General features: G+C 40.2%; 1 protein-coding gene across 5 annotated transcripts in view; it reads left to right on the top strand.

The window, feature by feature from the left end:
- Positions 1–27,389, top strand: part of LOC117434981 (nucleolar transcription factor 1-like) — a 38,509-nt gene extending 11,120 nt beyond the window's left edge. For 4 of the 5 annotated variants that reach the window (XM_034057750.3, XM_034057751.3, XM_034057752.3 and 1 more), the window contains 18 exons: positions 127–210; positions 707–862; positions 2,406–2,470; positions 3,456–3,576; positions 4,026–4,136; positions 4,851–4,984; positions 5,645–5,786; positions 6,783–6,824; positions 8,121–8,228; positions 12,575–12,730; positions 13,892–14,038; positions 17,984–18,094; positions 18,458–18,546; positions 20,863–21,052; positions 23,127–23,174; positions 23,533–23,601; positions 23,786–23,896; positions 24,178–27,389. In XM_034057750.3, the coding sequence (XP_033913641.2) occupies positions 127–210; positions 707–862; positions 2,406–2,470; positions 3,456–3,576; positions 4,026–4,136; positions 4,851–4,984; positions 5,645–5,786; positions 6,783–6,824; positions 8,121–8,228; positions 12,575–12,730; positions 13,892–14,038; positions 17,984–18,094; positions 18,458–18,546; positions 20,863–21,052; positions 23,127–23,174; positions 23,533–23,601; positions 23,786–23,896; positions 24,178–24,288 (1,995 nt within the window). In that variant the 3' untranslated portion in view covers positions 24,289–27,389. The remainder of the gene's footprint in view (positions 1–126; positions 211–706; positions 863–2,405; positions 2,471–3,455; positions 3,577–4,025; positions 4,137–4,850; positions 4,985–5,644; positions 5,787–6,782; positions 6,825–8,120; positions 8,229–12,574; positions 12,731–13,891; positions 14,039–17,983; positions 18,095–18,457; positions 18,547–20,862; positions 21,053–23,126; positions 23,175–23,532; positions 23,602–23,785; positions 23,897–24,177) is intronic. The other variant, XM_034057753.3, reaches the window with a different exon arrangement.
- The last annotated feature ends 561 nt before the right edge of the window (positions 27,390–27,950 follow it).

The raw sequence follows: 27,950 nt of genomic DNA, 5'->3' as shown, positions 1-27,950 counted from the left end.
CAAATGACACATCTTGAGGTGTTCTAATAGACGTGCACACTGCTGTGTCACTGTGTAGTTTGTCCTCCCTGTAGCAGGGTGTTTGAACGCTCGCTGACCTGGCTCCTCCCTTCCTTCCTGCCTCAGGTGCGGAAGTTCCGCACATTGTCGGAAATCATCTTGGACGCTCAGGATCATGTGAAGAACCCCTACAAGGGCAAGAAGCTCAAGGTGGGTACAGCTGTGTCTAATGGAGCTCTCGGGCTGCAGTTTTCATACCCCTCCACTATTGGCATAGTCCAGCTTTTCATTAAATACCTTTTCTTAACTTAAAACATCATTGTATGCAGGTCCTGGTAAGTTTTGCCTTCACAATGCACATGCATGTACAGTATAAGCTTTGAAGCTTGAATATTATATCTTGTATTATATCTTGTATAGCAAGTGCTGAGAAGTCCAATGTAAAAATATAAAAAACTATTCACTCGATGATATTGATAACTTTTTTTTATTTATTTTTTTTATACCTGATTTAATTTTGGAATGTATATTGCAACAAAATGACTAGGCGAATTGCACTAATCCTGAATTCAGCTGTGTTAAGATTTCTTTTCCATACACTGTACTGAAATGGGATACTATGAATGTTCATGGTGTGCTCTGGTTTCAGTACGCAGCCGATCTTGTAGTAATAATAATAAGCGATGACGTATTCTATGTATTCCAGAAACACCCTGATTTCCCAAAGAAACCCCTGACTCCCTACTTCCGCTTCTTCATGGAGAAAAGAGCCAAGTATGCCAAACTGCACCCAGAGATGAGCAACCTGGACCTCACCAAGATCCTGTCCATAAAGTACAAGGAGCTGCCAGACAAGAAGAAGGTGGGTATACAGCACTGGCACTGAGGCTAGCGCTCCCCCTCTCTGGGTTAGGTCAGCAGAGTCCCACTGTTCCAAGCACCGAAAGTAAAACAGTCTTACTGGAGCGCTGGATACTTGGAGAGAAATTCAGATAGATTCTAAATTGAAAGAGACTGAGGGGGAGGGAGGGGTCTTATCAGTGAATTAGTCCACAGTGCTCACCAGAGCTATCTATCTGAACTTCTGTTATGTGGCTTTTAAGACATGTTCAGTAATACAAATATGAATAGTCTATTGGAAAATACATTTGCTCCAATTGGTCTTGAAGTGCAAAACAAAACACAGGACTGAATTGGGTTGCTGTATGTAACTATTTATATAATATTTCATTTGGTGTACTTTAAGAGCTAACCATGACTTTAGCAACATTGTCACTGGTCCCCTTATTATAGATCTGTTTCTTCTTTGTCTATTTATTATTATCAGTAGTAGTAGTAGTTTAATAGGAGATTTGCACATTCGCTTTAAATTCTTTAAGTACGCAACAGGTTTATATAGTTTAACTGCTGCTTCCCACAACCTCATGTGGTCTAATTGCAGCTATGCCATTGGAGTAAGATATGGGTACCAGGAAGGAGCAGTTTGATCCTTTAACCCTTTGCTATCCATTTATTCAGCACGTCTCAGGTGCGTCAGGTCCAATTTATTTTCACGTGCCGTTTATTTTAGACGCGCTGTATTATTTTTCACAGTGGAACAGGTTTAAAAGGCACTGCATATCAACAGGACACTCAGTACTGCATCTCCAGCCTCGCCCCACCTCTTGTTCGCTGTATTTTTCAAATACCTCTTCATAGTCATGCATACCGATAAATCATCTCCTGATCACTCGTTTTATCACCAAACTCCTCAATAATGCAATCCAAGTCATTATTTTATTACTATATCTCAAAAAGCTCTGCAAATGTCTGTGATATTCTTTGAGTGCTGGATGCAGAAGCAGCTATCTTGTTTGTTTATGTCCGTGTTATCTCTGTGGTGCTGGGGCTATGTGTATTGCTCAGATCCGCCCCCCCTTTTTTTTTTGGCTTCTCGCTTGGCCATTGAATGGTTTTCTCGGCTTTTTCCGGAGAAAAAACGACTAGAGACCTGTTTTTTGCGTCTTTTTGATGATGTCGGACAGGGTCCAACATTGGACCGGAAAGGGAAAATTGTAATGTCGGACCTGGTCTGACATAGGACCACAAAGAGTTAATCTGCAGTATTGTGTTGAAAACAACATTGTGTTTCTGCATTACTATAAAAGCAAAAACAGTTACAGATCATTAAACCATCATGAAGACTCACGGTTTAATACTTACAGCAACTTTCATAGAAGGTATGTATTTCTACTTGTCCTCTGCAGCCTCCCCCCTCTGTCCAACCTTAGCAGTGCAGACACAGTGGCTTGTGCCTTTCTTATCAGCCTTCGCAATTCATGAAGTTTTATAATTATGCTATTTCTATTCTGTTCTGTCTGTCTTTCTTCTGGTGCCTGATCTTTCCTGTCCTTGTCTTGCTGCAGATGAAATACATGCAAGACTTTCAGAGGGAGAAGGAAGAGTTTGAACGCAATATGGCAAGATTTAGGCGAGTTGGATGTCTCTTGTAATTATTTATTTACAGGTAAAACACAAAACACTACCAGGACTTTAGTCCCGACCCCCTGTTACAGGGACTAATGCATTAGTAGTAAGTTGGTACTATTTTATTATTAATAATAATAATAATAATAATAATAATATTATTATTATTATTATTATTATTATTATTATTATTATTATTATTATTAATTTCTTAGCAGAAGCCCTTATCCAGGGCGACTTACAATTATTACAAGATATCACATTATTTTTACATATAATTACCCATTTATACAGTTGGGTTTTTACTGGAGCAATCTAGGTAAAGTACCTTGCTCAAGGGTACAGCAGCAGTGTCGCCCACCTGGGATTGAACCCACGACCCTCTGGTCAAGAGTCCAGAGCCCTAACCACTACTCCACACTACTGCCATTCTCAATGGTTATGGGTTATGTTGCTCCAATATTGAGTTATCAAATTAGGCTAATTTTGCCTTGACTTGCATTTGAACTGCTGGAGCGAGCAGAGTCCACACTGTCACATGATTTGAATGAAATGAGGAAGGCTGTTCAGTCCTGGCACTTAGAATTCTCCAAGCAAGCTCAAAACAGCTCAAAGCCAGGGAAAGGCTGATTTTAGAGAATCGTGATATTACTTAATAATGGAACAACCTAGAACCATTCAGAAGGACTGCAAATGGCATAAAATAGTAGATGTGAAAAAGCAATTTAAATGAAGCTACTGAAGTCTCTAAGTGGTCATGTTAAAACGTGTTCTTTCTATTAATGTTAGTTTGAGCATTTTACCAGCACGTAACTTTCAATTATTGATATAATCTTAATGTGGAAACTCAGCGGTGCAGTGATAAAATCTGGATTGCAGACATGTTATCTGAAACCTGTAGCAGCTTGAGAGTTGCATTGTACCTTTTTTATTTTTATAAATGTAAATGCTCACAATTGCATTTTTATTATGACTCTTCCTCTGTTTAGGGAGGAGCACCCTGACCTGATCGAGAACTTTAAGCGCTCGGACATCCCGGAGAAACCCAAAACACCCCAGCAGCTCTGGTACTGTCACGAGAGGAAGATCCACTTAAAAACACACCCTGATGTAAGTGTAATTCCACCCCCCTGCCACTAGGGACAGCAACATGACACAACATCTTCCAGCTACAAACTCCATTTTACCAAGGGCTGACTTTTTTTTTTCTTCTATATAGAAGAACTTAGTTGTCTGAAAAAACATGCATTACAGTCAGCTAGTGTTCATTTTTCAGTGTTTTTTATTAAATTGTGGACATTTGTGTAGGGATCCCACCTGATCTTATGTACAGCATAAAGCTAATTTGAGGTCCTAACAATACTTGTAAGAATGCAAATGAGATTTACATTTTTAATTTGATTTATTTACCCCTATTCCTGTTTCGGAAGATGACATTTAAAACTCAAACGGTTACGCTGATGAAGGCACGTGTTGAAACCTTTGCCCACTTGACTTTTTTGGTTGTCTCGTTTCATAAATATTGTCTGACCTGGGTTGGGTGTCCTCTTGCTCTTCAGGCCACAACCAAGGATATCAAAGAAGGCCTGGGCAAGCAGTGGTCCCAGCTGCCTGACAAGAAGAGGCTGAAGTGGATCACAAAGTCTCTGGAGCAGCAGAAACAGTATGAGGTGCGTGCGTGTGCGTGCAGCAATTGGAATGATACCGTCCTAGGGATCCCCACGTAAGGGTTCTTACTAGGGGTGTAACGAGACACTAATGTCCCGATGCAATGTGTATTGCCATATCCATGTTGTGATAACGATGTGTATCATGATACATGTGATTGGTCACTTGTATGATGCATAACAAGATCAAATGGTCAATTAATGATGGACAAGGCAAAAAGTGCATGATATAGGGCGAGTGTGTTTTCATACCAACTATAAAACATATTTGTTCTTGATTACAATACAATACGGCATATCATGCACAAAGAGTCATTAAACCCTTAGTTCTTAAGGGTAAAACCCTTTTTATGGAGTCGTATACTGGATATAAAGCCCATTAATACTCCCTTGTTCTTTCACCATGTGATTAATACAGAAATTGGATTAATTTGTGGTTTAGTGTTGTTGACAGGGAATTGTACCCCTCAGTATTTCACAAAGCTATGTACACTGAACTGTGATTTTTATTAAAAGAGAAAAGAAGCTGTTCATATCGCAAAACTATAGCTGAAGAACTTTATTACTTCAGAGCCACTGAGTTAAATTCCTTGGTGGTTTATTTCAATCATGTAGCTTCAATGGGTGTTTTTCTCCACTGAAAGGCCTGGAGTAAATGACTTTGTGAATTCCCCCAGTGTTTCTGTATAAAGCGCGTTTGTGTTTTGCTTTGAGCAGGAGGTGATGCGAGGGTACATCCAGCAGCACCCGGAGCTCAACATGAGCCAGGAGGGCATCACCAAGTCCACCCTTACGAAGGCTGAGCGGCAGCTGAAGGACAAGTTCGATGGCAGACCCACCAAGCCCCCTCCGTGAGTACAGGGACTGTCAGAGAGTGGAAAACAAGTCTTAAAAGCACAGTTACCCCTGCATACTGTATGTGTGTAACACTGTGTAGTTATTTGTGTATCTATAGAACTGTGTGTCCACTAGTGATGAAACTTGCTAAAGATATTCTATACCACAAATTACTGATCGTGTATTAATTGGGTAGCGGGGGGTGGGTGGGTGGTATACAGAGCTTGTATGCAGATGTTATCTGTGTCACTTACATTTTCACATGTATTTTGAAAACTGCTTGTCCAATAGTAATGAAACTTGCCAAGGACCAGCTTTTTAGTTTTTGATGGTATCATAATCTGGGGATATATGGGGTCGGTCGGTTGGTCTCTGTCTGTCACACTTACATTTGTACATATCTAGAGAACTGCTTTTGTTGTGTTTTATTTATTTATTTTTATTTATTTATTTTTTAAAATAAGTAGTTCATAATTCTGTCAAGCAGTTTGTTGATATGGGAGTGCTGTACCTAATCAAAGTTAATTGGCTGCAAAGTAAGTGTACTGTCTCTCGGGACTGTGGGGCGCTTCTATCAGAAGCTCAACTGATCCTGTTTAGCCATTAGTGGGATACATTCGTGATTGATTGATTGAGTGGCAATGTGTTAAATTGCCCCTCTGTCCTCTCCTCAGGAACGGCTACTCCATGTACTGTGCCGAGCTCATGTCCAACATGAAGGACGTCCCCAGCACCGAGCGCATGGTGATGTGCAGCCGGCAGTGGAAGCTGCTGACCCAGAAAGAGAAGGATGGCTTTCAGAAGCGCTGCGAGCAGGTGGGGGAGGGGGAGGGGGTGACAGAATACACTAACTGGACCTGGCGTGACCTGTTCATGTGGGAGTCTTTCTGATGCATTCAGCTTGAATAGTAGAGTACAATCTTGTTTTTGTGAATTAAGAAGTTAATACATCATGTGTAGGGTGTCTTGTTAATTTGAAGTTAGGAAAAATATATATGTACAGTAGTGTGCAGATGTATTAAAACCCTGATTGTCTAATTTAATTAATGATTTTAATAGGTCCCACATGCAATTTAAAATAGTAAGAGAAAAGGAATGCGTAGCCACAAATGGTAAAATACATGCGACTTTTTAGAAGTTTAAGATGCCTAATTAAAGCACAAAGTGGTCTAATATTTTCACTCAAGTGCCTATTGTTTCTATATCGCTAATAACTGACAGAAAATTGAAATTCTCACACCCAGAGATTTTCATGCAGGTAGGTATATAAATGACTTAATTGCTAAATAGAGTCCAGTACAGCTAACATCGTTTGGTGATACGATTTAAAATGTCAGAGAGAATGAACATCATTTGACAGTCAGAGCCAAAACCTTACATGATGATCAGTAAGCAACATATCTTGAGGTGTTCTGCTACATTTGCACACTACTGTATCTTTTCCATCCAACTCTCTTGCTTTCCAATGGTTTGCTTTGGATATACGTAGCTACACATTATTGCATTGCAAGTAAAGAACCATGATGTTTGATTGAAAAACGCAGTCAATCAAAATGGAAGTATGCACAAAGCTTTCCGTTTTGAATTCTGCTTATTGAAAAGGAACCGTTCTTCGTTTATTATAGGGTTAGGGTTACTTTGTTTATTGTAGTTACCTAACATTACTAAAGAGATCTGTCAGGTTTACTGCAGTATTTTGTGGTTAGATTTTGGTGAATTGGCCCCTATATTTAATCGTAAAGTACAAGGTGCAATTTGTTTGTTTTATCATGAAATCTGATTTTAAAATCATTTAAATTTCTTTATTTTCAGAGGAAGAAGGCATATGAAATTGAGATGAACCGGTTCTTATGTGTAAGTGCTTTTTTAAATGTATTTATTTATTTATTTGAATCCTAGTAATATGCAGAGTTAAATGATCGATTTTTAAAATCAGTGCTACACAATGATTGTTCAGACTCACAAATAGTCCAGAAACCGTATGTAAGCAATTTGCTTGTGCCTTCTAGTACTGTAGTCTCCTAAAGGGGCGTTCACACCGGACACGGCGTGCATGCCTCCTGCTTGCGCGCCGCGCTGCAGTACTGCTCACACCAAACGTGGCAGGGTAAAGTCAGTGGGCGGTCTGTTGTTACGTCACGGCTGCAGGTACAGTGGCTTTTGGTTGCCGAGCAGCAAACAGTAAATGCCAGCGGGAAAATAAAACTCTTTTGACAGAACTGAAGACACTGACAAAAGACAAAACTGAGAAGCGAAACATTATAAATATATTTTTATAAAACCTATTTGTAACCCCCACAATCACCCCACCTCCTTTTTTATTAATTTTGTTAAAAACTGTTATAATATATGTTATAAACGTTTGGTTTATCTTTTAAAAGTCTGTTTTATATTGCCTTGCATACTGTTCTTTATTAAAACTGTGCCAGCTACTGTCAATCTCTTGTCACCAAAAACTTTATAATGAGGTACAATAAAATGAATTTCTTTCAAATTAATTAATTTCAAACTATAATAATCCCATGGTTTCCCCAAGTTAAAAATACAATGTACATGTTTATTAATTGTTAAAAACTGTTAAAATATAACACATCTACACCAAATAAAACGTTTTGCTTTATCTTTTAAAAGTTTGTCTGCAGTTTATCAAAAAACTGCCTGTTATAGTAGCAGGTGCATAATTTTTTTCAATGTGGAGTTTAGCACAAAAAATATACATTACCTCATTTACGTAATTACCTTTCTTGCTCAGATACACAAATATTATTTGGCATTAAAATAGTTGTGTTAAATATATTTTAGCAGTTATACCAGTCTTTCCGACCATTTTAAATGTGCAGTGACGAATATAGTTGAGTAAAATGTCCTGAAAATGTTGTATATTCAGTTACCTGAACAAAATTCATATGTATGTTTTCTAAGGTTTTTTTTTTTTTTTTTGTGTAGCATTTTTTTTCTTTAACTTTGAAGTCAATTACAGCTTCGATATCTGATGACTTCAACACAATAAACTTGATACCAGAGCAGCCTCTACTCTTGCACTTTCTTATCTCATTCTGTGAAGTCAGCCCCTTCAGTTTTACATGAGTGTGTTGCTGGGAAGGGCCTCTCTCTGTCTAACTTCCCTTCTCTGTGTGTGTGTGTTGTCAGAGTCTCTCGGAGGAGGAGCAGCAGCGTGTGTTGGGAGAGGAGAAGATGCAGGGCTTCAACAGGAAAGGCGCTGGCAACTCTTCCTCCAAGAAGAACTCCACCTCCAAGGTGAACACACAGTGCATACAGGGGCTTGAAGACAGGCCTGTTACCGTCACAAAATCCACTTAACAGGGCTACAAACGCACCCTAGTGCTGCACCCAGCCCTGGCTTTCAGAACTACTCTCAGCTGAGTATATTTGTTAAATAAACTATTGTCCCATTAGCGCTGCATGAACCACACCTAAAAGTAAACCTAAAGATTTGGGTAAGACTTGCTCACGCTGTGGTAAGTGTGGTCAGTAGTGTTGGGACGATAATGCAGTTTTTTTGTATCACGATTTGGTCATCTGAAATATGTTTCAAAACGTGTAAATGTTTTTTTGCCTTAGTGCTGAACCACCACCCCCCCCCACCCCCCACAAAAAAGTTTTAACAAAAAATATTCAGCCTTTAAGTTTTAGCTACTCTTAGAGCTTAGCTTACACTCATGCTCAGTATTTTCTGTAATCTTTACAATCACAAGAATTTAACTTTAAGCTTTATACGCTCTGTCAAAAATGTAACTTAAAGCTTTATACACTCTGTAGTAGCATGTTTGTGTTCAACATTTAACAGTAGTGCACGAAAGCGAGGATCAAGAAACGTGCTGTTGTGCAGAATTACAGTGAAGTTAGCCATCTCTTTAAGAGCAGACTTGATTGTTCACTTAAGCTCTTTTACCATGATGACCACTCTCCTGCGGAATAAGCAGACCATCAAGATATGACTACCGAGGTTGAAAGAAGGATACTGTGATATACTGTTCCCCACTAAAGGTGTCTGTTCCCCACTAAACTTTGAGGCATGAGCACAACTTCAAGGTCTTCTAGTGTTGGTAGGTCTTCTATAGATGGCATTGAACTCCAGCTTGCAGTCTTTTGTAAACACTGCTTCCTGCTTCTCAAGAAACCTCTGTCGTTGCTGCTGTGGAACCCCAACGAGTACAGACATCCTACAAAAATAATCTTTTGGCTAATTATTATATTTTTACATTTTTATTGTTTATAGATTTTTTTTATATATATATATATATATATATATATATATATATATATATAATATATACAGTACTGTGCAAAAGTTTTAGGCAGGTGTGAAAAAATGCTGTAAAGTAAGAATGCTTTCAAAAATAGACATGTTAATAGATTATATTTATCAATTAACTAAATGCAAAGTGAGTGAACAGAAGAAAAATCTAAATCAAATCCATATTTGGTGTGACCACCCTTTGCTTTCAAAACAGCATCAATTCTTCTAGGTACACTTGCACAAAGTCAGGGATTTTGTAGGCATATAGTCAGGTGTATGATTAAACAATTATACCAAACAGGTGCTAGTGATCATCAATTCAATATGTAGGTTGAAACACAATCATTAACTGAAACAGAAACAGCTGTGTAGGAGGAATAAAACTGGGTGAGGAACAGCCAAACTCAGCTAACAAGGTGAGGTAGCTGAAGACAGTTTACTGTCAAAAGTCATACACCATGGCAAGACTGAGCACAGCAACAAGACACAAGGTAGTTCTACTGCATCAGCAAGGTCTCTCCCAGGCAGAAATTTCAAGGCAGACAGGGGTTTCCAGATGTGCTGTCCAAGCTCTTTTGAAGAAGCACAAAGAAACGGGCAACGTTGAGGACCGTAGACGCAGTGGTCGGCCAAGGAAACTTACTGCAGCAGATGAAAGACACATCATGCTTACTTCCCTTCGCAATCGGAAGATGTCCAGCAGTGCCATCAGCTCAGAGTTGGCAGAAAACCGTGGGACCCTGGTACACCCATCTACTGTCTGGAGAAGTCTGGTCAGAAGTGGCCTTCATGGAAGACTTGCGGCCAAAAAGCCATACCTCCGACGTGGAAACAAGGCCAAGCGACTCAACTATGCACGAAAACACAGGAACTGGGGTGCAGAAAAATGGCAGCAAGTGCTCTGGACTGATGAGTCAAAATTTGAAATATTTGGCTGTAGCAGAAGGCAGTTTGTTCGCTGAAGGTTGGAGAGCGGTACACGAATGAGTGTCTGCAGGCAACAGTGAAGCATGGTGGAGGTTCCTTGCAAGTTTGAGGCTGCATTTCTGCAAATGGAGTTGGGGATTTGGTCAGAATTAATGGTCTCCTCAATGCTGAGAAGTACAGGCAGATACTTATCCATCATGCAATACCATCAGGGAGGCATCTGATTGGCCCCAAATTTATTCTGCAGCATGACAACGACCCCAAACATACAGCGAAAGTCATTAAGAACTATCTTCAGCATAAAGAAGAACAAGGAGTCCTGGAAGTGATGGTATGGCCCCCACAGAGCCCTGATCTCAACATCATCGAGTCTGTCTGGGATTACATGAAGAGAGAGAAGCAACTGAGGCTGCCTAAATCCACAGAAGAACTGTGGTTAGTTTTCCAAGATGTTTGGGCCAACCTACCTGCCGAGTTCCTTCAAAAACTGTGTGCAAGTGTATCTAGAAGAATTGATGCTGTTTTGAAGGCAAAGGGTGGTCACGCCAAATATTGATTTGATGTAGATTTTTCTTCTGTTCACTCACTTTGCATTTTGTTAATTGATAAATATAAACTATTAACATGTCTATTTTTGAAAGCATTCTTACTTTACAGCATTTTTTCAGACCTGCCTAAAACTTTTGCACAGTACTGTATATATATTTAAAATGGGCCAGCTATGTTTGCCTCTCTTTGTTTTTCTAAAATGTAAAATATTTACTATTCTGAGTTGTTTTATTTTCATTTTGAAACAAAAAACTGAACAAGTTTTAGTTTTAGTCCCCATCCTGGAAATGCGTGTCTCCCATATATGATTTCTTCCTTTCCGCTTTTTATTTAAGCCCATGCGACTAGTTGCGAGGTAAAAAGAAATAAACTGACATGTGCGACTGCAGCTTAATAGGGGAAACTAAGTGCATCTGGTCAAAGTGTAAATGTTAAAGATCCAGGTTGCATTGTTGCTATGGGAATGTGCATCACAGGCACAGCTCTGTTGTGTCCTGTCAGAATTTTTACAAACAAGTAGGGAAACCGTCTCATTACACAGAAACAATTTGCTCACTCTGTGGTAGAGTCCTGCATCGGATCGGGGTCAAAATGTGAGCTTTCGGGGTTCGGGTTCGGGTGCGGGTAAAAAAAAAAAAAAAAAAAAATTACATTTTTGGGTTAGGCTCGAGTCTGAATTTGAATCGCCAAAAAGTGTTTTCTGTCCTTTCAGCGTACTTGTCTGTAACCCTTTCCCAAATAACGTAGGCTACTAGAAGGTAAATGTACCAGTATTTCCTGCACTAAAGCAGGAGGTGATTAGGGAGGAGTCAGCTGGCTAAGCAGTGTTCTCGGTTTGTACTGCCACTTGTTTGATACGTCGCTAGATCCTTCTATCACGTCTGCTTGGTGATATTAAAAATGTCTGTGGACGAGGTGAAACAAAAGATAGCACAGGGTTTATATCATATAGTGGATAATAGTTCAACAGCTAAATCAGAAGTGTGAAATTCTTTTGGAATCATAGCGATGAACATGTGACTGAGTTTGTTGCTTGTAAAACCTGTCATTATGTTTTTGTGTACGACAGGCACAAAACTGGTACATCTCTGCAAAAGCACAGGTGTAGCTCCCTTTCAACTGGTAGCACAAAAGGAATAGACAGGTATTTTATAGTAAAGTAAGTAGAGATAGTTAATAATGTTAAAATATATGCAGACCGGTAGAGAAAGCTACCACGCTGTATAGACTATTGTATAAACTCAATCTGTGGAGAATGGCAGAGATATCTGTGTGTGAATGTGAGAGCCAGAAGACACAGCCAGTTGGTTCTAAAGGACAAACACTTGCGGCTGGCAGGTCTTATAGAAGCGGGTTGGGTCGCTGGTAAGCAGACGGTGCTGCAGTGGGTTGTGGGTTCAGGTCAGGTCCTGTAGTAGCGGGTCCGGGTCAGAAGATGTTTTCGATAATCGTCCCAACACTGTGGTCAGGTCAGTGTAGCTCTAGTAGGGGGCCTGATTGCTCAAATTCTTGGCACCTGGTTAATTCATTATACCTTAACAAGGGTTCTAAAAAACAGGGTGTATGACTATTGTGATGTCATGATGAAATCATTCTTAGTTCAGTTCTGTTAGTAAGTGTTGTGCAGTTTGACAAATAATGGATAATCCTCTCATGTTCTTGGTCTCGCAGATTGGCTTGAATCTGTATCTTCCAAAGTGATTGAAGTAAACTCTTGGCTGCTTGTTGTTGAATTGATCAGGTTTCTTGCAGTATTAGTGCATGCAGGCTGTGCATCTGTATTGGAGGGTTGGGTTCAGGGATTGGGGCGGGACTGCCCCCCAGCCCTGGCACAGTCTCTCACCTCGCTGTCCGTTTGCTGTTCCAGGGGAGCTCAGACAAACCCAAGCGGCCGATCTCCGCCATGTTCATCTTCTCGGAGGAGAAGCGCCACAAGCTGCAGGAGGAGCATCCTGAGCTGGCAGAAAGCCAGCTGACACGGCTGCTGGCCCGCATGTGGAACGACCTGTCTGACAAGAAGAAGGTACGCGTGGCAGTTCAGAGGCTGCGAGGCAGAGCTGGATATTTTAGTTCTTGTAGTTATTGGAAATTATTTCTTTAGGATTTGTCAACCGAGATGCAAGTGCCGTTACAACCAAAAGACAAAGATATTCATGATACTAGGGGAAAAGAGAGAAATCCAAAAGTGACTGGTTGTGAAGGTTGTGCACACAGTCTAGAGTAACCGACAGGACTTCCATTACAGAAGCCAGGACCGTCCAATGGCTATAATAATAATAATCTTTGTTTTTATATAGTGCTTTTTCATAGTGGACCACCATCACAAAGCGCTTTACAGAGGTAGGCTGTGAACTGTTTATTACATGCAGAGTCACTTACAATAGGACATTTGATTTAACATCTTATCCACAGGATGGAGCACAAGGAGGTTAAGTGACTTGCTCAGGGTCACACAGTGAGTCAGTCAGTGGCAGAGGTGGGATTTGAGCCGGTGACCTTCTGGTTACAAACCCTGGACTTTAACCACAGGACCACAGTGCCTCCTTGGCTAGCCCTTGTATAATATATAGCTAACTGAGATCTAAAATATTGCCCTTTTTATTTAGAGGTTGAGTGTCCCATTTAAGGCTGTTAATGTGTTACAGCACAGCCTGCAGTTTTCACAAGAAATGCATTACTTTACTGTACCTTTTCTGTATCCCAGCAGTTTATATTTAAATATAATCCAGATTGTTTGTTTGGCTATTTTTATACACATAATGAGTAAATCAACTGGGCAATTTTTTTTTACTGTTTGCCAGGATTTATTTTTCCCCTCGTCCTCTCCAAGGTGTGGCGTGAGCCCCAATTCCTCCAGTCTTATGTTTCTTTACATACAGCCCACACGAGGATTGTTAGTTTCCATTTAATTTCCTGAACCTTTAAACCATATGCTTTAATCTGTCCATATCTCTAGATGGTAGATACCATAATGGTTGGAATGCATTTTGCCTTTTAACAAAATGGCCCATAGTTGAATGAGCTTTGTTTAAGGAGCTCTTTGTATTGGGATCTGGAAGTTGTAGTTTGTGATTTGTTCTCTGAGTATTGCAGTGGGCTTTATTAAGCGGTGAGTTTGTGTTCGTCAGGGCTAGCTGTGCCGGGCCTCTATGCTAACAGGCTGCCGTTCCTCGCCTCTCCTCAGGAGAAGTACAAGCGTCTAGAGGCTGCGGTGAAGGCAGATTCAGAGAAGAAAGAGCTGGAGGAGCGTGGACGCCTTCCGGAGTCTCCCAAAACAGCAGAGGACATCTGGCAGCAGAGCGTCATCGGGGATTACCTGGCCAGGTACCGGGTGAGTAACAGCACAACATTGTTTATATTTAAATAGGGGCGGGGGTTGGTGGGGGATTGCCCTTTTCATTGTGTTGCTTGGGGATATATTTTGAAATGTATCTGTTGCTTGTAAGCTTTCTCCTGTAGGGGGATGTGTTTACCCCCAAAGTCTTATCCTGAGGTGCAGTACCAGTCCTCTCCAAGATGCGGCGTGAGCCCCGAATCCAGTCTTATGTTTCTTTACATACAGCCCACACGAGGATTGTTAGTTTCCATTTAATTTCCTGAACCTTTAAACTTTTGTATTAAATATGTTTAAAAAGTTTAACAAATTGGGAATTTTTGTAACCACTCAGAAAAGCCATCGTGGGAAGCTCTGCATCACTTTTTATTAATAACATGTTTAAGACTGTAAGAGACATTTAATTGTATATGGAAAAGAAAGGGAAGAAAAATAGAATAACACAAATTGGCCTGCCCTACACTAAGGCTAACACTTTGCTATCCTTTTAAAAGTTTAAAATGTTGGCACCAGGGCTTGAATTTCATTTTTTTGTGCTGGGGGGATTTCCCACTATGCTGCAGCCAATGGGGGGGATTCCAAACTTTTAGGGGGAAGGCACTTTTTGCATGTAAAAAACTATATATATTTTACTACATTACACCGTGTAACAATTTTTATTTTTTTTTTGTTCCTGGGTCGTAAGTGTTATTTCCTAATTGCTTATGCCTCAAAAGTATAGAAAATGGCTATTATTCCCCACAACACAGGACAGTGATATTTTGAAATTTACCTATTTTCCAGAACATTCCAGATAGATTCAGTGCTGAGTAAACTTGGAGTAACTTCTAGAACTTTCTAGAACTTTCCAGTAATATAAATAGTAGTATAAATACAGGGGCCTTAAGACCACCAGTTCAGTATAGTTCCAGCTGCCTAAGTGGATACATATCTGCATTTTTCTGAGATGGCATCAAGAGGCTGCAAGCATCCGGCAGACGCATTTTGCTATGTCTGCGGCCAATTTATCAAGACAAGAGTGAAAAAGTACTCCGTGGAAGCATCTGCTAAGATGTGTGAGGCCTACAAGGCATATTTCGGCATGCCTGTCGGGGATCAAGACAAACCTTGGGCTCCTCATTTCACCTGCGAGCACTGCAAAAAAACTCTGGAAGGTAAGATGGACAATTGTTGCTCGGAATTTTATGTTATAAAATTTGTTAATTTTTAAAATTGTAAAAGTTTTTAATTTTAAAATGTTTTACAATTTTCAATGTTATTGAAAAAATATATCATATATGAAAAATGTTGCGAGAATCTCTTGCACATTAGTCATGGGTGAAATAAATGTATTTTTGTAGGATGGTACAGAGGGGAAAAGAGAGCCATGAAGTTCGCTATCCCAAGAATTTGGCGGGAACCCACTGACCACTCAAGCAACTGCTACTTCTGCATGGTGGACCCTTCCAAACGTCGGACTGGCAAGAATGCACCTGCTATCACGTATCCGGACCTTCCTTCATCCATCACCCCGGTGCCACCCTGCCATGAGCTCCCCGTACACACTCCTCCGGAGAGAGAGCAGCCGTCTTTAGAAGAGAGCAGCAAGTCAGAGAGCGAGGAAGACGTTGTAGATCCAGATGACAGTTTCAGAGGTGGAGCTGAGGAGAGAAACCCATACTACCCCAACCAAAAAGACCTCAACGACTTGATTAGAGATCTTGGTCTCACCAAGTCCAATGCCGAGCATTTGACGTCTAGGCTCAAGCAGTGGAACTTGTTGGATGAAAGTGTGCAAGTCGCAGATCAGAGGAAGCGTCACCAACCTTTTTCCAGCTTCTTCACCCGTCAAGATGGGCTCTGCTTCTGTCACAATGTGACCAGTCTGTTCGAGGCAATCGGAATCGCCTGTAACCAGAATGAGTGGCGCCTCTTCATTGACAGCTCATCCAGGAGCCTCAAAGCCGTGCTGCTCCATAATGGTAACAAGTACCCGTCTCTTCCCCTGGCTCACTCGGTGCACCTCAAAGAGGATTACAACAGCATCAAGACCTTGCTGGACACCTTGAAGTATGATGAGTACGGTTGGGAGGTCATAGGAGACTTCAAAATGGTGGCATTCCTGATGGGTCTCCAAGGCGGTTTTACCAAGTTTCCCTGCTATCTTTGCCTTTGGGACAGCAGGGACACCAAGGCGCACTACCACAGGCGGGACTGGCCACAGCGGACCAAGTTCTCTGTGGGGAGGAACAACGTCAAGTGGGAGCCACTGGTGGACCCCCGGAAGGTGCTGATGCCACCACTGCACATCAAATTGGGCCTTATGAAACAATTTGTCAGAGCTCTAGATAAGGAGTCGACAGCCTTCAAGTACCTTCAAGACTTCTTCCCTAAGCTGTCTGAGGCAAAGGTCAAAGCCGGTGTCTTCGTCGGACCACAGATAAAGAAGATCCTGGAGTGCAATGAATTCCCCAAGAAGCTCACTAGTAAGGAGAAAGCGGCTTGGAACAGCTTTGTCGCAGTGGTTTGGGGCTTCCTGGGCAATCACAAGGCCGAAAACTATGTGGAGCTGGTTGAGACTCTGGTGAAGAACTACGGTACAATGGGCTGTAGGATGTCCCTCAAAGTCCATATCCTTGATGCTCATCTTGATAAATTCAAGGAGAACATGGGAGCGTACTCGGAGGAGCAAGGCAAGCGCTTCCACCAGGATATACTGGACTTTGAACGCCGCTACCAAGGACAGTATAACGAGAACATGATGGGAGACTACATTTGGGGGCTGATTCGTGAAAGTGATTTACAGTATAATCGTAAATCTCGAAAAACTACTCACTTCTAAATCTTTTGTAGTCATTTTTGTATTACTTTAGTATAAATACATGTTAACTCTTTACACTATTTTCGCCTGTTTTTCACTGTTTTCATTTATGTTTAACTACTGGATAGTTTATACTGCATGCATATAACATATCAAATGAAAGGCCACAAAACGTCCTTTCATATTATGTAAGTTGCAACAGGATCAGGCATACTATATGTGGTAGAGATGATGATAAAAAAATGAAATGCTTTTCCAAAAAAAAATCATGTTTGGTCACTGCTCTATATATTGTAATCATAGATGTCTTAAAAAACCACTACACCATTGAACCTCAATATGAAATGAACATGGGGGGAGGAGCTGAGCTTGTAAGCTTTCCAACGATACCACCCCTTTCAGTCTAGCTGCTACAATGACGGAGCAAAACGAAACCTAAGCTGTGAACTCTGTCGCATGATGAGAGGCTTAACTTCAGGCAGTCTTAGTTCCGGCTAGGAGTACCGCATACACACACTGAATACGTCATTGGAAAGCCCCGTGTACTTTTAAACAAGCCATGAACCAGGTGGCTTTTACGGTGCCCGAGTAATGTGCGTAATCATCGGTGCGCTGGCACCCAAAAATGAATAGGGCTGTGTTTTAAGAGTTAAAGCGAAGCCACTGCTTGCAAAACAACACCTACATAGACTTAATATCATCATTTTTTTTTTTTCTTCAAAACTGTTTACTTACTGCATTGTACTGAGTTTCTATAGTGCTTAAAGATAGCGGCCGAGACCCACGTACGAGAGAAAGTCTTGCGGCACTTAAAATATCCAGTACTACTATTTATTTATTTATTTATTTATTTATTTATTTATTTTAACCAGAACTACTCAGAATGCGGCTCAGTGCTTTCGTCACTGATACCCACTTCCTTAGAGACTGTTGTAGTGTTTCAGGCATTCTAAATTGGGAGAAAAAATACAGTAGCTTGGTGTCTTAAAATATCTCTGCGGGATTTTCCCACACTGAAAGTTGCAGATATGCAGGAGCAACTTGGAAAATGCGCGATTCCTGCAATCCTGCTGTGAAATTCAAGCCCTGAGCACCCCTAGCCACAACCCCTCTTATTCCATGTGTTTCCTATTCCATCCCAGAACGACCGTGCCAAAGCCCTGAAAGCCATGGAGGCCACATGGAAGACCATGGAGAAGAAGGAGAAGATCATGTGGATCAAGAAGGCAGCTGAGGATCAAAAGAGATACGAGGTAAAGAGCGGACAAACCCAGGATATGCTGGAAACGACTGTCCTATTGCACAGCAGTTTGAGCCATTCCAAACTTTACTGTCACTTTTGGCACACACACAGCCTGTGATGTTTAAAAGGCAGGTGTGATATATTGGCTTGTGAAACCTGCAGACACTGTAGGGATAAACCCAACATAGGTTTCACAGGCTGGTTAGCTTAATCCTCTGATTTACAATGCAGCTTTTTGTAACAGGTCACATACCTGCACTGGTGGGCCTTCAAAGTCGTTAACTTATTAAGCATTAACAACATCTTCTCAAGTCTTGTCGCTGTGCTTGCCTGTCCCGTGGGTTGCTCTGTATTCATGCCTGTTGTCTTTCAGAGGGAGTTGAGTGAGATGCGTGCCCCTGCCACAGTGACAGGCACTGGCAAGAAGATGAAGTTTGAAGGAGAGCCCAAGAAGCCGCCCATGTGAGTACCTCCTGACCACTCGGCATGAACTGCTCCTTTCTGGCAATCCTGACCACTCAACATGAACCGCTCCTTTCTGGCAATGCTTTGTCAAAACTGAGAATCTTTTTAGTACTTCTAGAAGTAGAATTTTGATGGGTCGAATAAATCGTGACTCGAGTCAAATTGGAGTGGGGAAGGATAGTCGGGGATCCTAGGTATGGATTTGGAGGCTTGAAATATAAAATACCAAAGCCGGTGTCTCCCATTCTATTGTCTGTTTGCTCTGGTAGAAATAAGTGACTGGCACCATGTTATATTGCAAATGTGTTAATTAATATTGATTAAACTAGAAATGACAGCATTAAAATATATATTGAGTTCTGGCCCTGTGTTAAAATTTGTACTAAGTTGCCTAATGTCTACCTCGGGCATGGTTTACGAAATCAGTTACAGGTGAATTACTTTGAGTAACCGAAGACAGTACTAGCCACCCTTTCACTCTTTGTGGTGGGGCAAGGTTGCAGTTTACTTTCAATGGCTTTAAACAAGAAATAAAATTGCAAAGATGCTAGGGGTGTGAACCGTGATATTTTTCTTGACAATGCGATTATTGATAGACCCCTGTAGCGATGCAGTGTTTTTCTTCTTTTTTTATGCAAGTAAAATGTGATTGTCTAACAAACATGGCTCGTGTCTACAACGATAATTGATTATATTATTTTTTTGGGGGACAGGCATCTAACACAATTGCTGCCTCTCCCTTTAAAAGCATATGTCAATATTTATGAATGTGCTATACCATCAGTCTGTAAGGGGAAAAAACGCTTATCACATGTTTTACTAAACCGGAAGTGAGAGAAGGACGGTAACAAATAAACTAATAATGATAACAAAAATGTAATCGTATACAAATGGTTAAGCGCAGATAGGTGCTGTATTAACACCGGAATACTGTAACACCAGTTTCATGCAACAGTTGTGGTGACCAGATGTGTTAGAGTGTTGTGTAAAAATGTAGTATTTAAAATCATAAATAACAAAACCAGCTTACTGCAATTTAAACTTATTTTTACTTAAAAGTAAACGGTTACATGTAATCATAAGAGCTGTCTGTGTTACATGCTGTCAGATCAGGACTTCACTAACCCTGAGCATGGGAGCTGCAGCATGCTATTCCCATATTACAACTACACAATTTAGAGGTGCCATCACCAGTTCTAGACACAACAATATTTCAAGTTTATTGCAGTCATCTGCTGCATAGAATAACCATTCAGCAGAATGTGGCAACAAAAAAGTGGGTACTAACAGAAGTTACTGTTTTAGTATCACTTTAGTGCATTAACAAGTTGTTGTCTTTGAAGCAGTTGAATGTGGCAGGAACCAGCTTGCTTCTGAAGCGGCACACAGCATTTGGATTTGGCGACCAATTTTGTTTGGAGCCCTGATTTTGTAATTTTGTTTTTAAGACCGTGAAGCTTATTTGACCAAGTGATTTTATCAGTGTTATTGCAAACACTTGGCACAAGCAAATTATTGTATGTTTCTTGCTTTAATTTACTGTATCGTGATATGTGTAGTATTGTGACCCTCGTATTGCGGTACGTATCATGAAACACTACCGATACCCAGCCCTAAAAGGTGCCCAGTGCCAAGTTGTATAGTGGTTTTGTGATTTTGGGTTGACCCAGGCAAGCCCAGACTCCAGTGTATTAGAAGTGCAGCCTGGTCTGTCTCTGGGTTGCTTGTAGGCAGAAGTTGTTGTCATCCATAACTTAAAAACACTCAATCAACTAAATTCAAAGGTAGAACTGTAGGAACCTACAGCAGTGTGCACATTTATTAGAACATCCCATTGCTTCTGCTGTTTGTGCATATGAAATCAAACCACTGTAACTGAAAATCTGAGCAAATTAGTGATTGTCTAATTTAATTGACATTAATAGGCCACACATGCAATTAAATAGTAAGAGAAAAGGCGCTCAGAGCCACAAATTGGTAAAATGCAGGAGACTTTTTAGAAGTTGTTTTAAGATGCCTAATTAAAGCACAAAGTGGTCTAACGTTTTCACACAAGTGCCTATCACACATTTACTGACTGAAAATTACAATTCTCCTACCCTGAGGTTTTCATGCAGGTAGGTATGTAAAGAATATAAATTCCCAAATCTTGAAGTGTTCTAAAACATTTGCACCCTTACTGTAAGTCATGTAGACACGTTTTTGCTAGGGCCTTCTTCAATGATACTAAGCTGATTGCATCAGTACACTGAAGGAGGTCCTAGCCGCAGCGCTGGCCTGGTCTCTAAGCAGTGCATCTTGTCTGGTTCTCAGGAACGGATACCAGAAGTTCTCTCAGGAGCTGCTGTCGAACGGGGAGCTGAACCAGCTGCCCCTGAAGGAGCGCATGGTGGAGATTGGGGGGCGCTGGCAGAAGCTCTCGCAGGCTCACAAGGACCGCTACAAGAAGATGGCAGAGGAGAAGCAGAAACAGTACAAAGTGCAGCTGGAGCACTGGCTGAAGGTAAGCGCCGGAGGAGACAGTGCTGTCACAAGAGAGGCCAAGCCCTGCACATGATGCACAATCTACAGCTGTGGACAAACATTTTACATTGCCTGGAATTTTAGGATTGAGACAGAATAAACAAAAACCTATATAAACATAGTGTTAGATCTTCTTCTTTTATTTAACATCATGTAATCAAAGAAACTACAAAATGATACCGCAAAAGTCTACCGGAAGCCATAATAGAGGTACAATATTTCCTGTTAGATTTCAAAATTTAACTTAATATTTGTCATTTTTTCGTGAAGTATATGGAAAACTACAGCGGTGTGCAATTCAATATGTTAATGTAACATGATACAGCAGGTTTCTTTCGACCTTTTAGAAAATATGTTAATTCTATAGAGTGATGCAAAACTTTTGGCCATAACCAATTTTGAAGGCTAATTGTACCATAAAACAAAAGTAGAATGGGGAGGGAAATGTATAAAAGCACAGCTCATACAGGTAATGTTGTACCTTGTGAAAACCCTGAGATTCCTGATCATGCTTTGAAAGCCTGTCTTGCTAAGCAGCAGATCTGGGCTATCTTCTCCTATTGGAAACATGTCGTCTTTTGTAACAGTCTGTTTCAATTGAATCCACATGTTTGGCAGTTGTTGCCCCAGTGAAGGGTGTGTCTGTGTGTGTCTGTGGAGTTTATAATGGAATTTGCAGTCTTGGAATTCCCAACCTGAGCTGTGAAATGCTACCTCTTTGTTCCTGCTTCAGTGTAGAACATTATGAATAGGGGTCCACCTAATCTGCGATTTTGCGGAAATCGGGAAATTGAGGGGTCACTGCAAAATTCACCTCTTTTAGGGGCCAATGTATACCTGACTGTGGTCCAGTGGTTAAAGAAAAGGGCTTGTAACCAGGAGGTCCCCGGGTCAAATCCCGGCTCAGCCACTGACTCATTGTGTGACCCTGAGCAAGTCACTTAACCTCCTTGTGCTCCGTCTTTCGGGTGAGACGTAGTTGTAAGTGACTCTGCAGCTGATGCATAGTTCACACACCCTAGTCTCTGTAAGTCGCCTTGGATAAAGGCGTCTGCTAAATAAACAAATAATAATAATAATAATAATAATAATAATAATAATACCAAATTTTAAATGAACTACTGCATACTGCAAGCGACGCAAACTGCATATCTTAATTCTGTAGATAGGCTTTTGTTTATTTTTTTATTCCTTGCACTTAAGCAAAAAGAAAAGTCCTTAGACAAATACCATTTAAAAAAAATAAATAAATAAAATAAAATACTCAAGTGGTTAACTGTCTTGTTTACTGTTCACGGGACAACGATTTTCTTATCAGCCTCTCTGTGCGTCTGTACAGGCTTTTCTGTGACCTGTACTGTACAGTAGGAGGTGGGACCAAGTCAGCGTTGCGTTGTTGTTTTGATTTAGGTTGCTAAAATCTACTAGTTTTCAGGTAAAACACCAAAAATGGACGACAGAGCAAAAAAAGCGTAGTATATTTCGGCTGAGGATCGTGTCAAGAAGTTTCCCCAAAGAAACGTTATATGCAGATGGAGGTAAATTGTTTTGCACATCTTGTAATGTGACTTTGGAGAAAATACGATCGATCGCTATTTAGCTTCATAATCACACATTAATCAAAAGGCTATAATAAATGGTGAGCGATATGGCAGCAAATGCTGCTTTTTCTGTGCGGTACCGCGGTATCGTGTGTCCCAGGTTACACTTCCAACCAATTCAGTGGATGCAGAACGTGCAGTCTCAATGTATGGGCAAGTCTTCACAGCACAGACAGAATGTCAGCGACATTCTGGGGGGGGAAATGTGTAAACTCTCTGCGATTTTTAAGTAAACCCCTAATTTACTAGTTTTGTTACTTGCACTAATCGTGGACTGCTCCTGTTGATTTTAGGAAAGTTAATCCAAGACTGGAGCTGATGAGTTTACATTAGTATTGCTTACTAAACCAGAAGTCTAGTTTTGTAATGAAACATCAGAAGTTCCAAACAAGAGTATTTACATGCGAGTGTGTTTTGTGTTTTTCAACTTTTATTTATCCATCTTTATTTCAGAGCCTGTCCTCGCAAGATAGAGCAATATACAAAGAGTACACATCAAATGTAAGTAAAAATCAATGAACAAGGTTTGTGGGAGAGAGCCTGGTCACTTTATCAGGATGCACGTGTAGCTGAGAATTTTTGTAGACTTTAAAAAGTTTAATTTTAATTTACTTCAGACAAGTATGTTAACTTAGAGCTTTTCATCTCTAACTACTACCAAGCCTTACTCCCATGCCAAGCCTTAAGATACTGACCCAGAAGCCCATGGGCTGGGCTAAACAGAACTCATTCTGCTGTCTGGTTTTAAATGAACGCTTGGGTCAAATAATTCAGTTACTTTATCTTGGTGTCCATGCTATTGAAGATGCACTAGCCTCCCAGTCTAAGATCATTAAAACGTCATTGTTTGATTTTACAGAAACGCAAAAGCACTGCAAAACCCAGGGGTACAATTGCCAAGGTGAAGGCTGTCGTGGCCGTGAAATCTGTAAGTTAAATTGTTTTTTTATTTCTTAGTATATTTGCCAACAGGGTTAAAAAAAAAATCTGAGTAAAACCTGGTAATCTGATATGAGTGGGATCCATTTAAGACATCTTGACATGTTCTGAGCTCAACCAGCTGCTCGGAAGCAGACAAGCACTTCATAAATCTTGTGTTTTTCTGTACCCAGGACACGGAGGAGGAGGATGATGACGAGGAAGAGGAAAAAGAGAAAGCAGATTCTTCAGAGGGAGACTCCTCCAGCGATGAGGAGAGCGAGGAGGAGGAGGAGGGGGAGGAGGTAGGGGACCCCTGAACTCTAATCCAGTGAACTGGGGTGTTGAAAGGGGGCAGCCTCGTTGGTATCTGCCACCATCCTTAGATCTTTTGAATAGATGGATTTCAGCAGTCTGAATAAACACAAGTCAGTTGCTTGCTTTATATGTTTAAATGCAGGAAGGAAAGGAGTATCAGTGGGATATGCCATTGGCATTTCATCGGTGGTGAATTGATGTTCAAATAATCCTCAATACAGTGTTATAAAGAGGGAGCAGAGAGAGTCTAAAGTGTTTGTCCTTGCAGAATGAAGAGGAGGAGGAAGGTGACGAGGAGGCCGATGACAAGGAGAACGAGTCCGAGAGCAGCAGCAGCTCCTCCAGCTCCGAGGAGACCTCGGACTCCGACTCGGACTGAGCCCCGAGACCCCATCCCAAAACCAGCTCCCTCTTCAAACTGCTTCAACTGCACTTGAGTTTTAAAAAGAGGGGAGGTGGGGCGCCATTCACCCTTTTTGACTCCTGAACCCATAGCCTGTCCAGCATGGATGTAACCTTGGCACTCTGGTTAACTAGAAAGCTGACCCTTTCCTAATCCCCAGCCATTATTTTAAACCTTCCCTGAGCCCATACAGAGTTCTTTCGTCTGTCCTGCCAAAAAAGCATCCCTCTCCGTCCACACCCCTTCAACACTAGATAGTTTAAAAAAATAAATAAAACCAAAAACACCACTCAAATATACTGAATGAGAAAATCCTCAGACTAGCGGATTCACCTTGGGACTGTCAGTCATGAAGATTATTTTACGGCTTGATTGTAGTTGGAGAATTAGTGGGGGAGGGAGGGGGTGGGGTTTCTCAGATATTTAGGTACTGACTAAATCTAGTACCACGGAGTGGCCAGCAGGAGTCACTGCACACAGAAAGCTGAGTTAACAATCAATTGATGTATTCTAAACAGGTTCAATTCCCTGACACTGAATTTGAGAATGAATAAACAGGATAGAGGACCACAGACTATTTTTTTTCTTTTAGTTTAGACTAAAGAAAGTGTATAGTCAACAGGGACTTTTTTATTTTATTTTTATATTTTAATTAATTTAATAGTTTAATATCAGGAATACTAAAGCCATGTCTAAGTGTGTGGTTCAAATAAAAGCAGGCAGTTTGCTTCTAAATGTTCTGTTATTTCAGTGTATCGAGTTTTAATCGTACAAGAAAACAGAATATATATAATGTGAAGCACAAGTTCATTTTTAAGCATAGACCTAAAATGAATTATCAATGTATTTATTGTTTATTTGGTACCATATAGTCTAACAATATCCGAGGGTCCAGGTTTAAGACTAGGTTTATTAAAATACCCAGATGGAAAAGCGTATAAAGGCACTTTAAATATTAAATTCAGAGGTAGACCACTATATTTCAGTTTTTCTTTCTTTTACCAGTAGAGTATTTATAACCAGCAAGCTTAAAGTTGACTAATTCAGAGTAAGTCCTTGTGGCATACCCTATACCTTCCTTAATCTTTTATGTGAAAGATGCCCGCTGTACTGTACACTTTTTTTTTTTTTTTTTTTTTTATGTTAAAGAATTGGCCTGCAGACGGTTATCCTTTTTGGAGGGGTTTAGATAAAGTAGATATTCTTTGGGTGGAGATGAGTCCTATTGATCAGGGGCATAACAAGTATTTTATTTAATGATTTTTGTTAACCACTATTTTAATTATTTAATTTTTATTGACCGTTTTACCCCGAATCAACCAAAAAGAAAAAAGAAAAGGATAATTTAAGGTTTTAGATTCCGGAGATAGGCAGGGATGATTTTTTCCCCCTCCCTTGTTTGTTTATATTATATATATATATAATATAATAATTTTTTATACTACAATTGAAGCCCCCAGTTAACAGTCCTCCTATTATTTAAGCGAGTGCAGCAGTTTTATGAGGCTGCTGTTAAAATAAGAACTATTTCTAATCCTGCATGTTTTATTTCGCTACACCCTCTTAGGACTGCATTATTATATTTATCTGATTTAAATCAAATCTGCGATTCAGATTTTATTTTGTATTTCTACAAGATGGCGTAGTTTAGTAGCGGGCTGCTGTTATGAAATTGTATTTAAACACGTACAGCTTTAGAGCAGAATAATGATAATACAGGTCAAAATAATTTCACAAAAGCAGAAACAGAGATTAGTAAAGCTGAATGAAATGGCAGAGCAAACCTAAACGTTTATAGATGGCAATGTTTTACCCTATAATTCTTGCTATAGATATTTATGAACTTCATTTTTGCCAAAGTTCTCAACATCCAGGTCCCTTAAATGTCTTGTAAAATCCTCCCATTAACATCTGTTTTTTCCTTGGTTATTAATTATTATTAAACAGGATCAAGTCAGTTTAGCACTTTGCAATGCAGCTGTGGAAGGCCATGTCTAAGAAACATTGAAAGACTCTCTCCATTAATAGGAGTCCTGCTTCCCAGTCAAAAAGCTGCATCCTGCATTTCTCCAAGATGTCCTTTTTAAGAAGCTGATCCAATAACACACATCATTTCGTGCACAAACCAGTTTAATTGCTGAATGTTATTTGTCCATCGCAGCACACAAGTGGCAAAATGTACTTTTTAATCACTTATGTACTTTCTGTGTTTGCCGTACATTTTTTGTATACACTTTTTTCCTGATGCCGAAACATCGGGAATAAGCCGATTTTGCTGTGTAGCTTCATTCAGGCTAAATGATGTTGACTTTAATCTTGAGGCTGAGACATCACAGGTGGCTGGGTCCCTTTCCCCAAAACCATACTGATATTGTAGTCCAAGCTGCTCTGGAGTGGTGCCTGAGCCGTTTGTGCAATCCAATGTGATCCAAGTAATAGAAAATTTTACCAGTCCCTCAGAAGTTACTGAGGTTCTGCCATAAAGTCTTTTAAAAAGTGAATTTGAGTTTACTCAATCTATGTAGTTTATGGCATGCATCATTTCTATAGTGCAGGTTAAGAGGTCAGAAAGAGGACTGTTCCAATGATACAATATCTAACGTGTGAAAGAGACTGCACAGGGGTATTAAAAATTGAAGGGGGGGGGGAGGGTTATCTTGTGTGGGGTTTAATATGGTTGTACGTTATTTGTATATAATGCTCTTTGTAACACGTGGCTTTTGTTTTACATGTATATTTTATTTTGTTATTCTTACAGCATTTCTTGGGACACTGCTTGGGGAGGGGAGGGGAGGGGATGTGTTCTTTACTGTAAAAAGAACTTGGTGCATTTTTGCACTTCCGAAATCACCTTGTCACACTGGTGATCGTCGGGAGACTTTTTTTCTAATATTTTGAAAGTGTTCTTTTTGTAGAAATAAAAAAGAAAGAAAAAATGCTTTGCAGATTTGTATCGTTGATTTTAAAACCTGAAATCTGTAAGAGTTTTTATAGGTAAAGGTGTTCTTTATTTCAAGTGATTACTATTTGAGCAAGTAAACTGTTTAAAAATAATAATAATAAAAAAAAAAATCTAATACTGTCTTTTTATTGACTTTCTTACACACACACACACACACACAGACGTCCAGCTCATTGTCCAAAGACCAAATCCAGCTGCACAGGGCAGTTTTATCTAGCCCTGAAAACCAGGCTACTACTGGGGCTCCAGTAAAGGACTGTGATGTGTGTCTGCATTTGAGTATCTAATTTTGGACTGCCTAATTATATTAAGTAATTTGTGCTATCTTGGGTCTGTGAAAATAGCCAGTCTGTATACATTTCAGAATTAACAGGTGACACCTAGCAGTTATTTACAAGACGTACACATAAGTAATATGGATATATAGCTATGGCCAGAAGTATTGCATCCTTACCCAATAGAATTAACACATGTTGCTTCAATGAAACCTGAATGTTACGTTAACATATTGAGTTACGTACTGTGCTGTAGTTTTCCATATACTTAATGAAAAGCTGACAAAAATTAAGAAAATGTGACATTTCGCACGGCTGGGTAACTAACGGTATACTGGCTGCTTACCAGTCCTGTTTGCTGAAGTTGCTCCGTGTTGTCAAATTAAATGGGCAGGCTGTGA

Source organism: Acipenser ruthenus, chromosome 28 (assembly GCF_902713425.1).
Source record: "Acipenser ruthenus chromosome 28, fAciRut3.2 maternal haplotype, whole genome shotgun sequence".
In the NCBI taxonomy this organism is placed as follows: Eukaryota; Metazoa; Chordata; class Actinopteri; order Acipenseriformes; family Acipenseridae; genus Acipenser; species Acipenser ruthenus.
The sequence above is the reverse complement of the archived record's forward strand: the minus strand, read 5'-3'. Positions and strand labels throughout refer to the sequence as shown.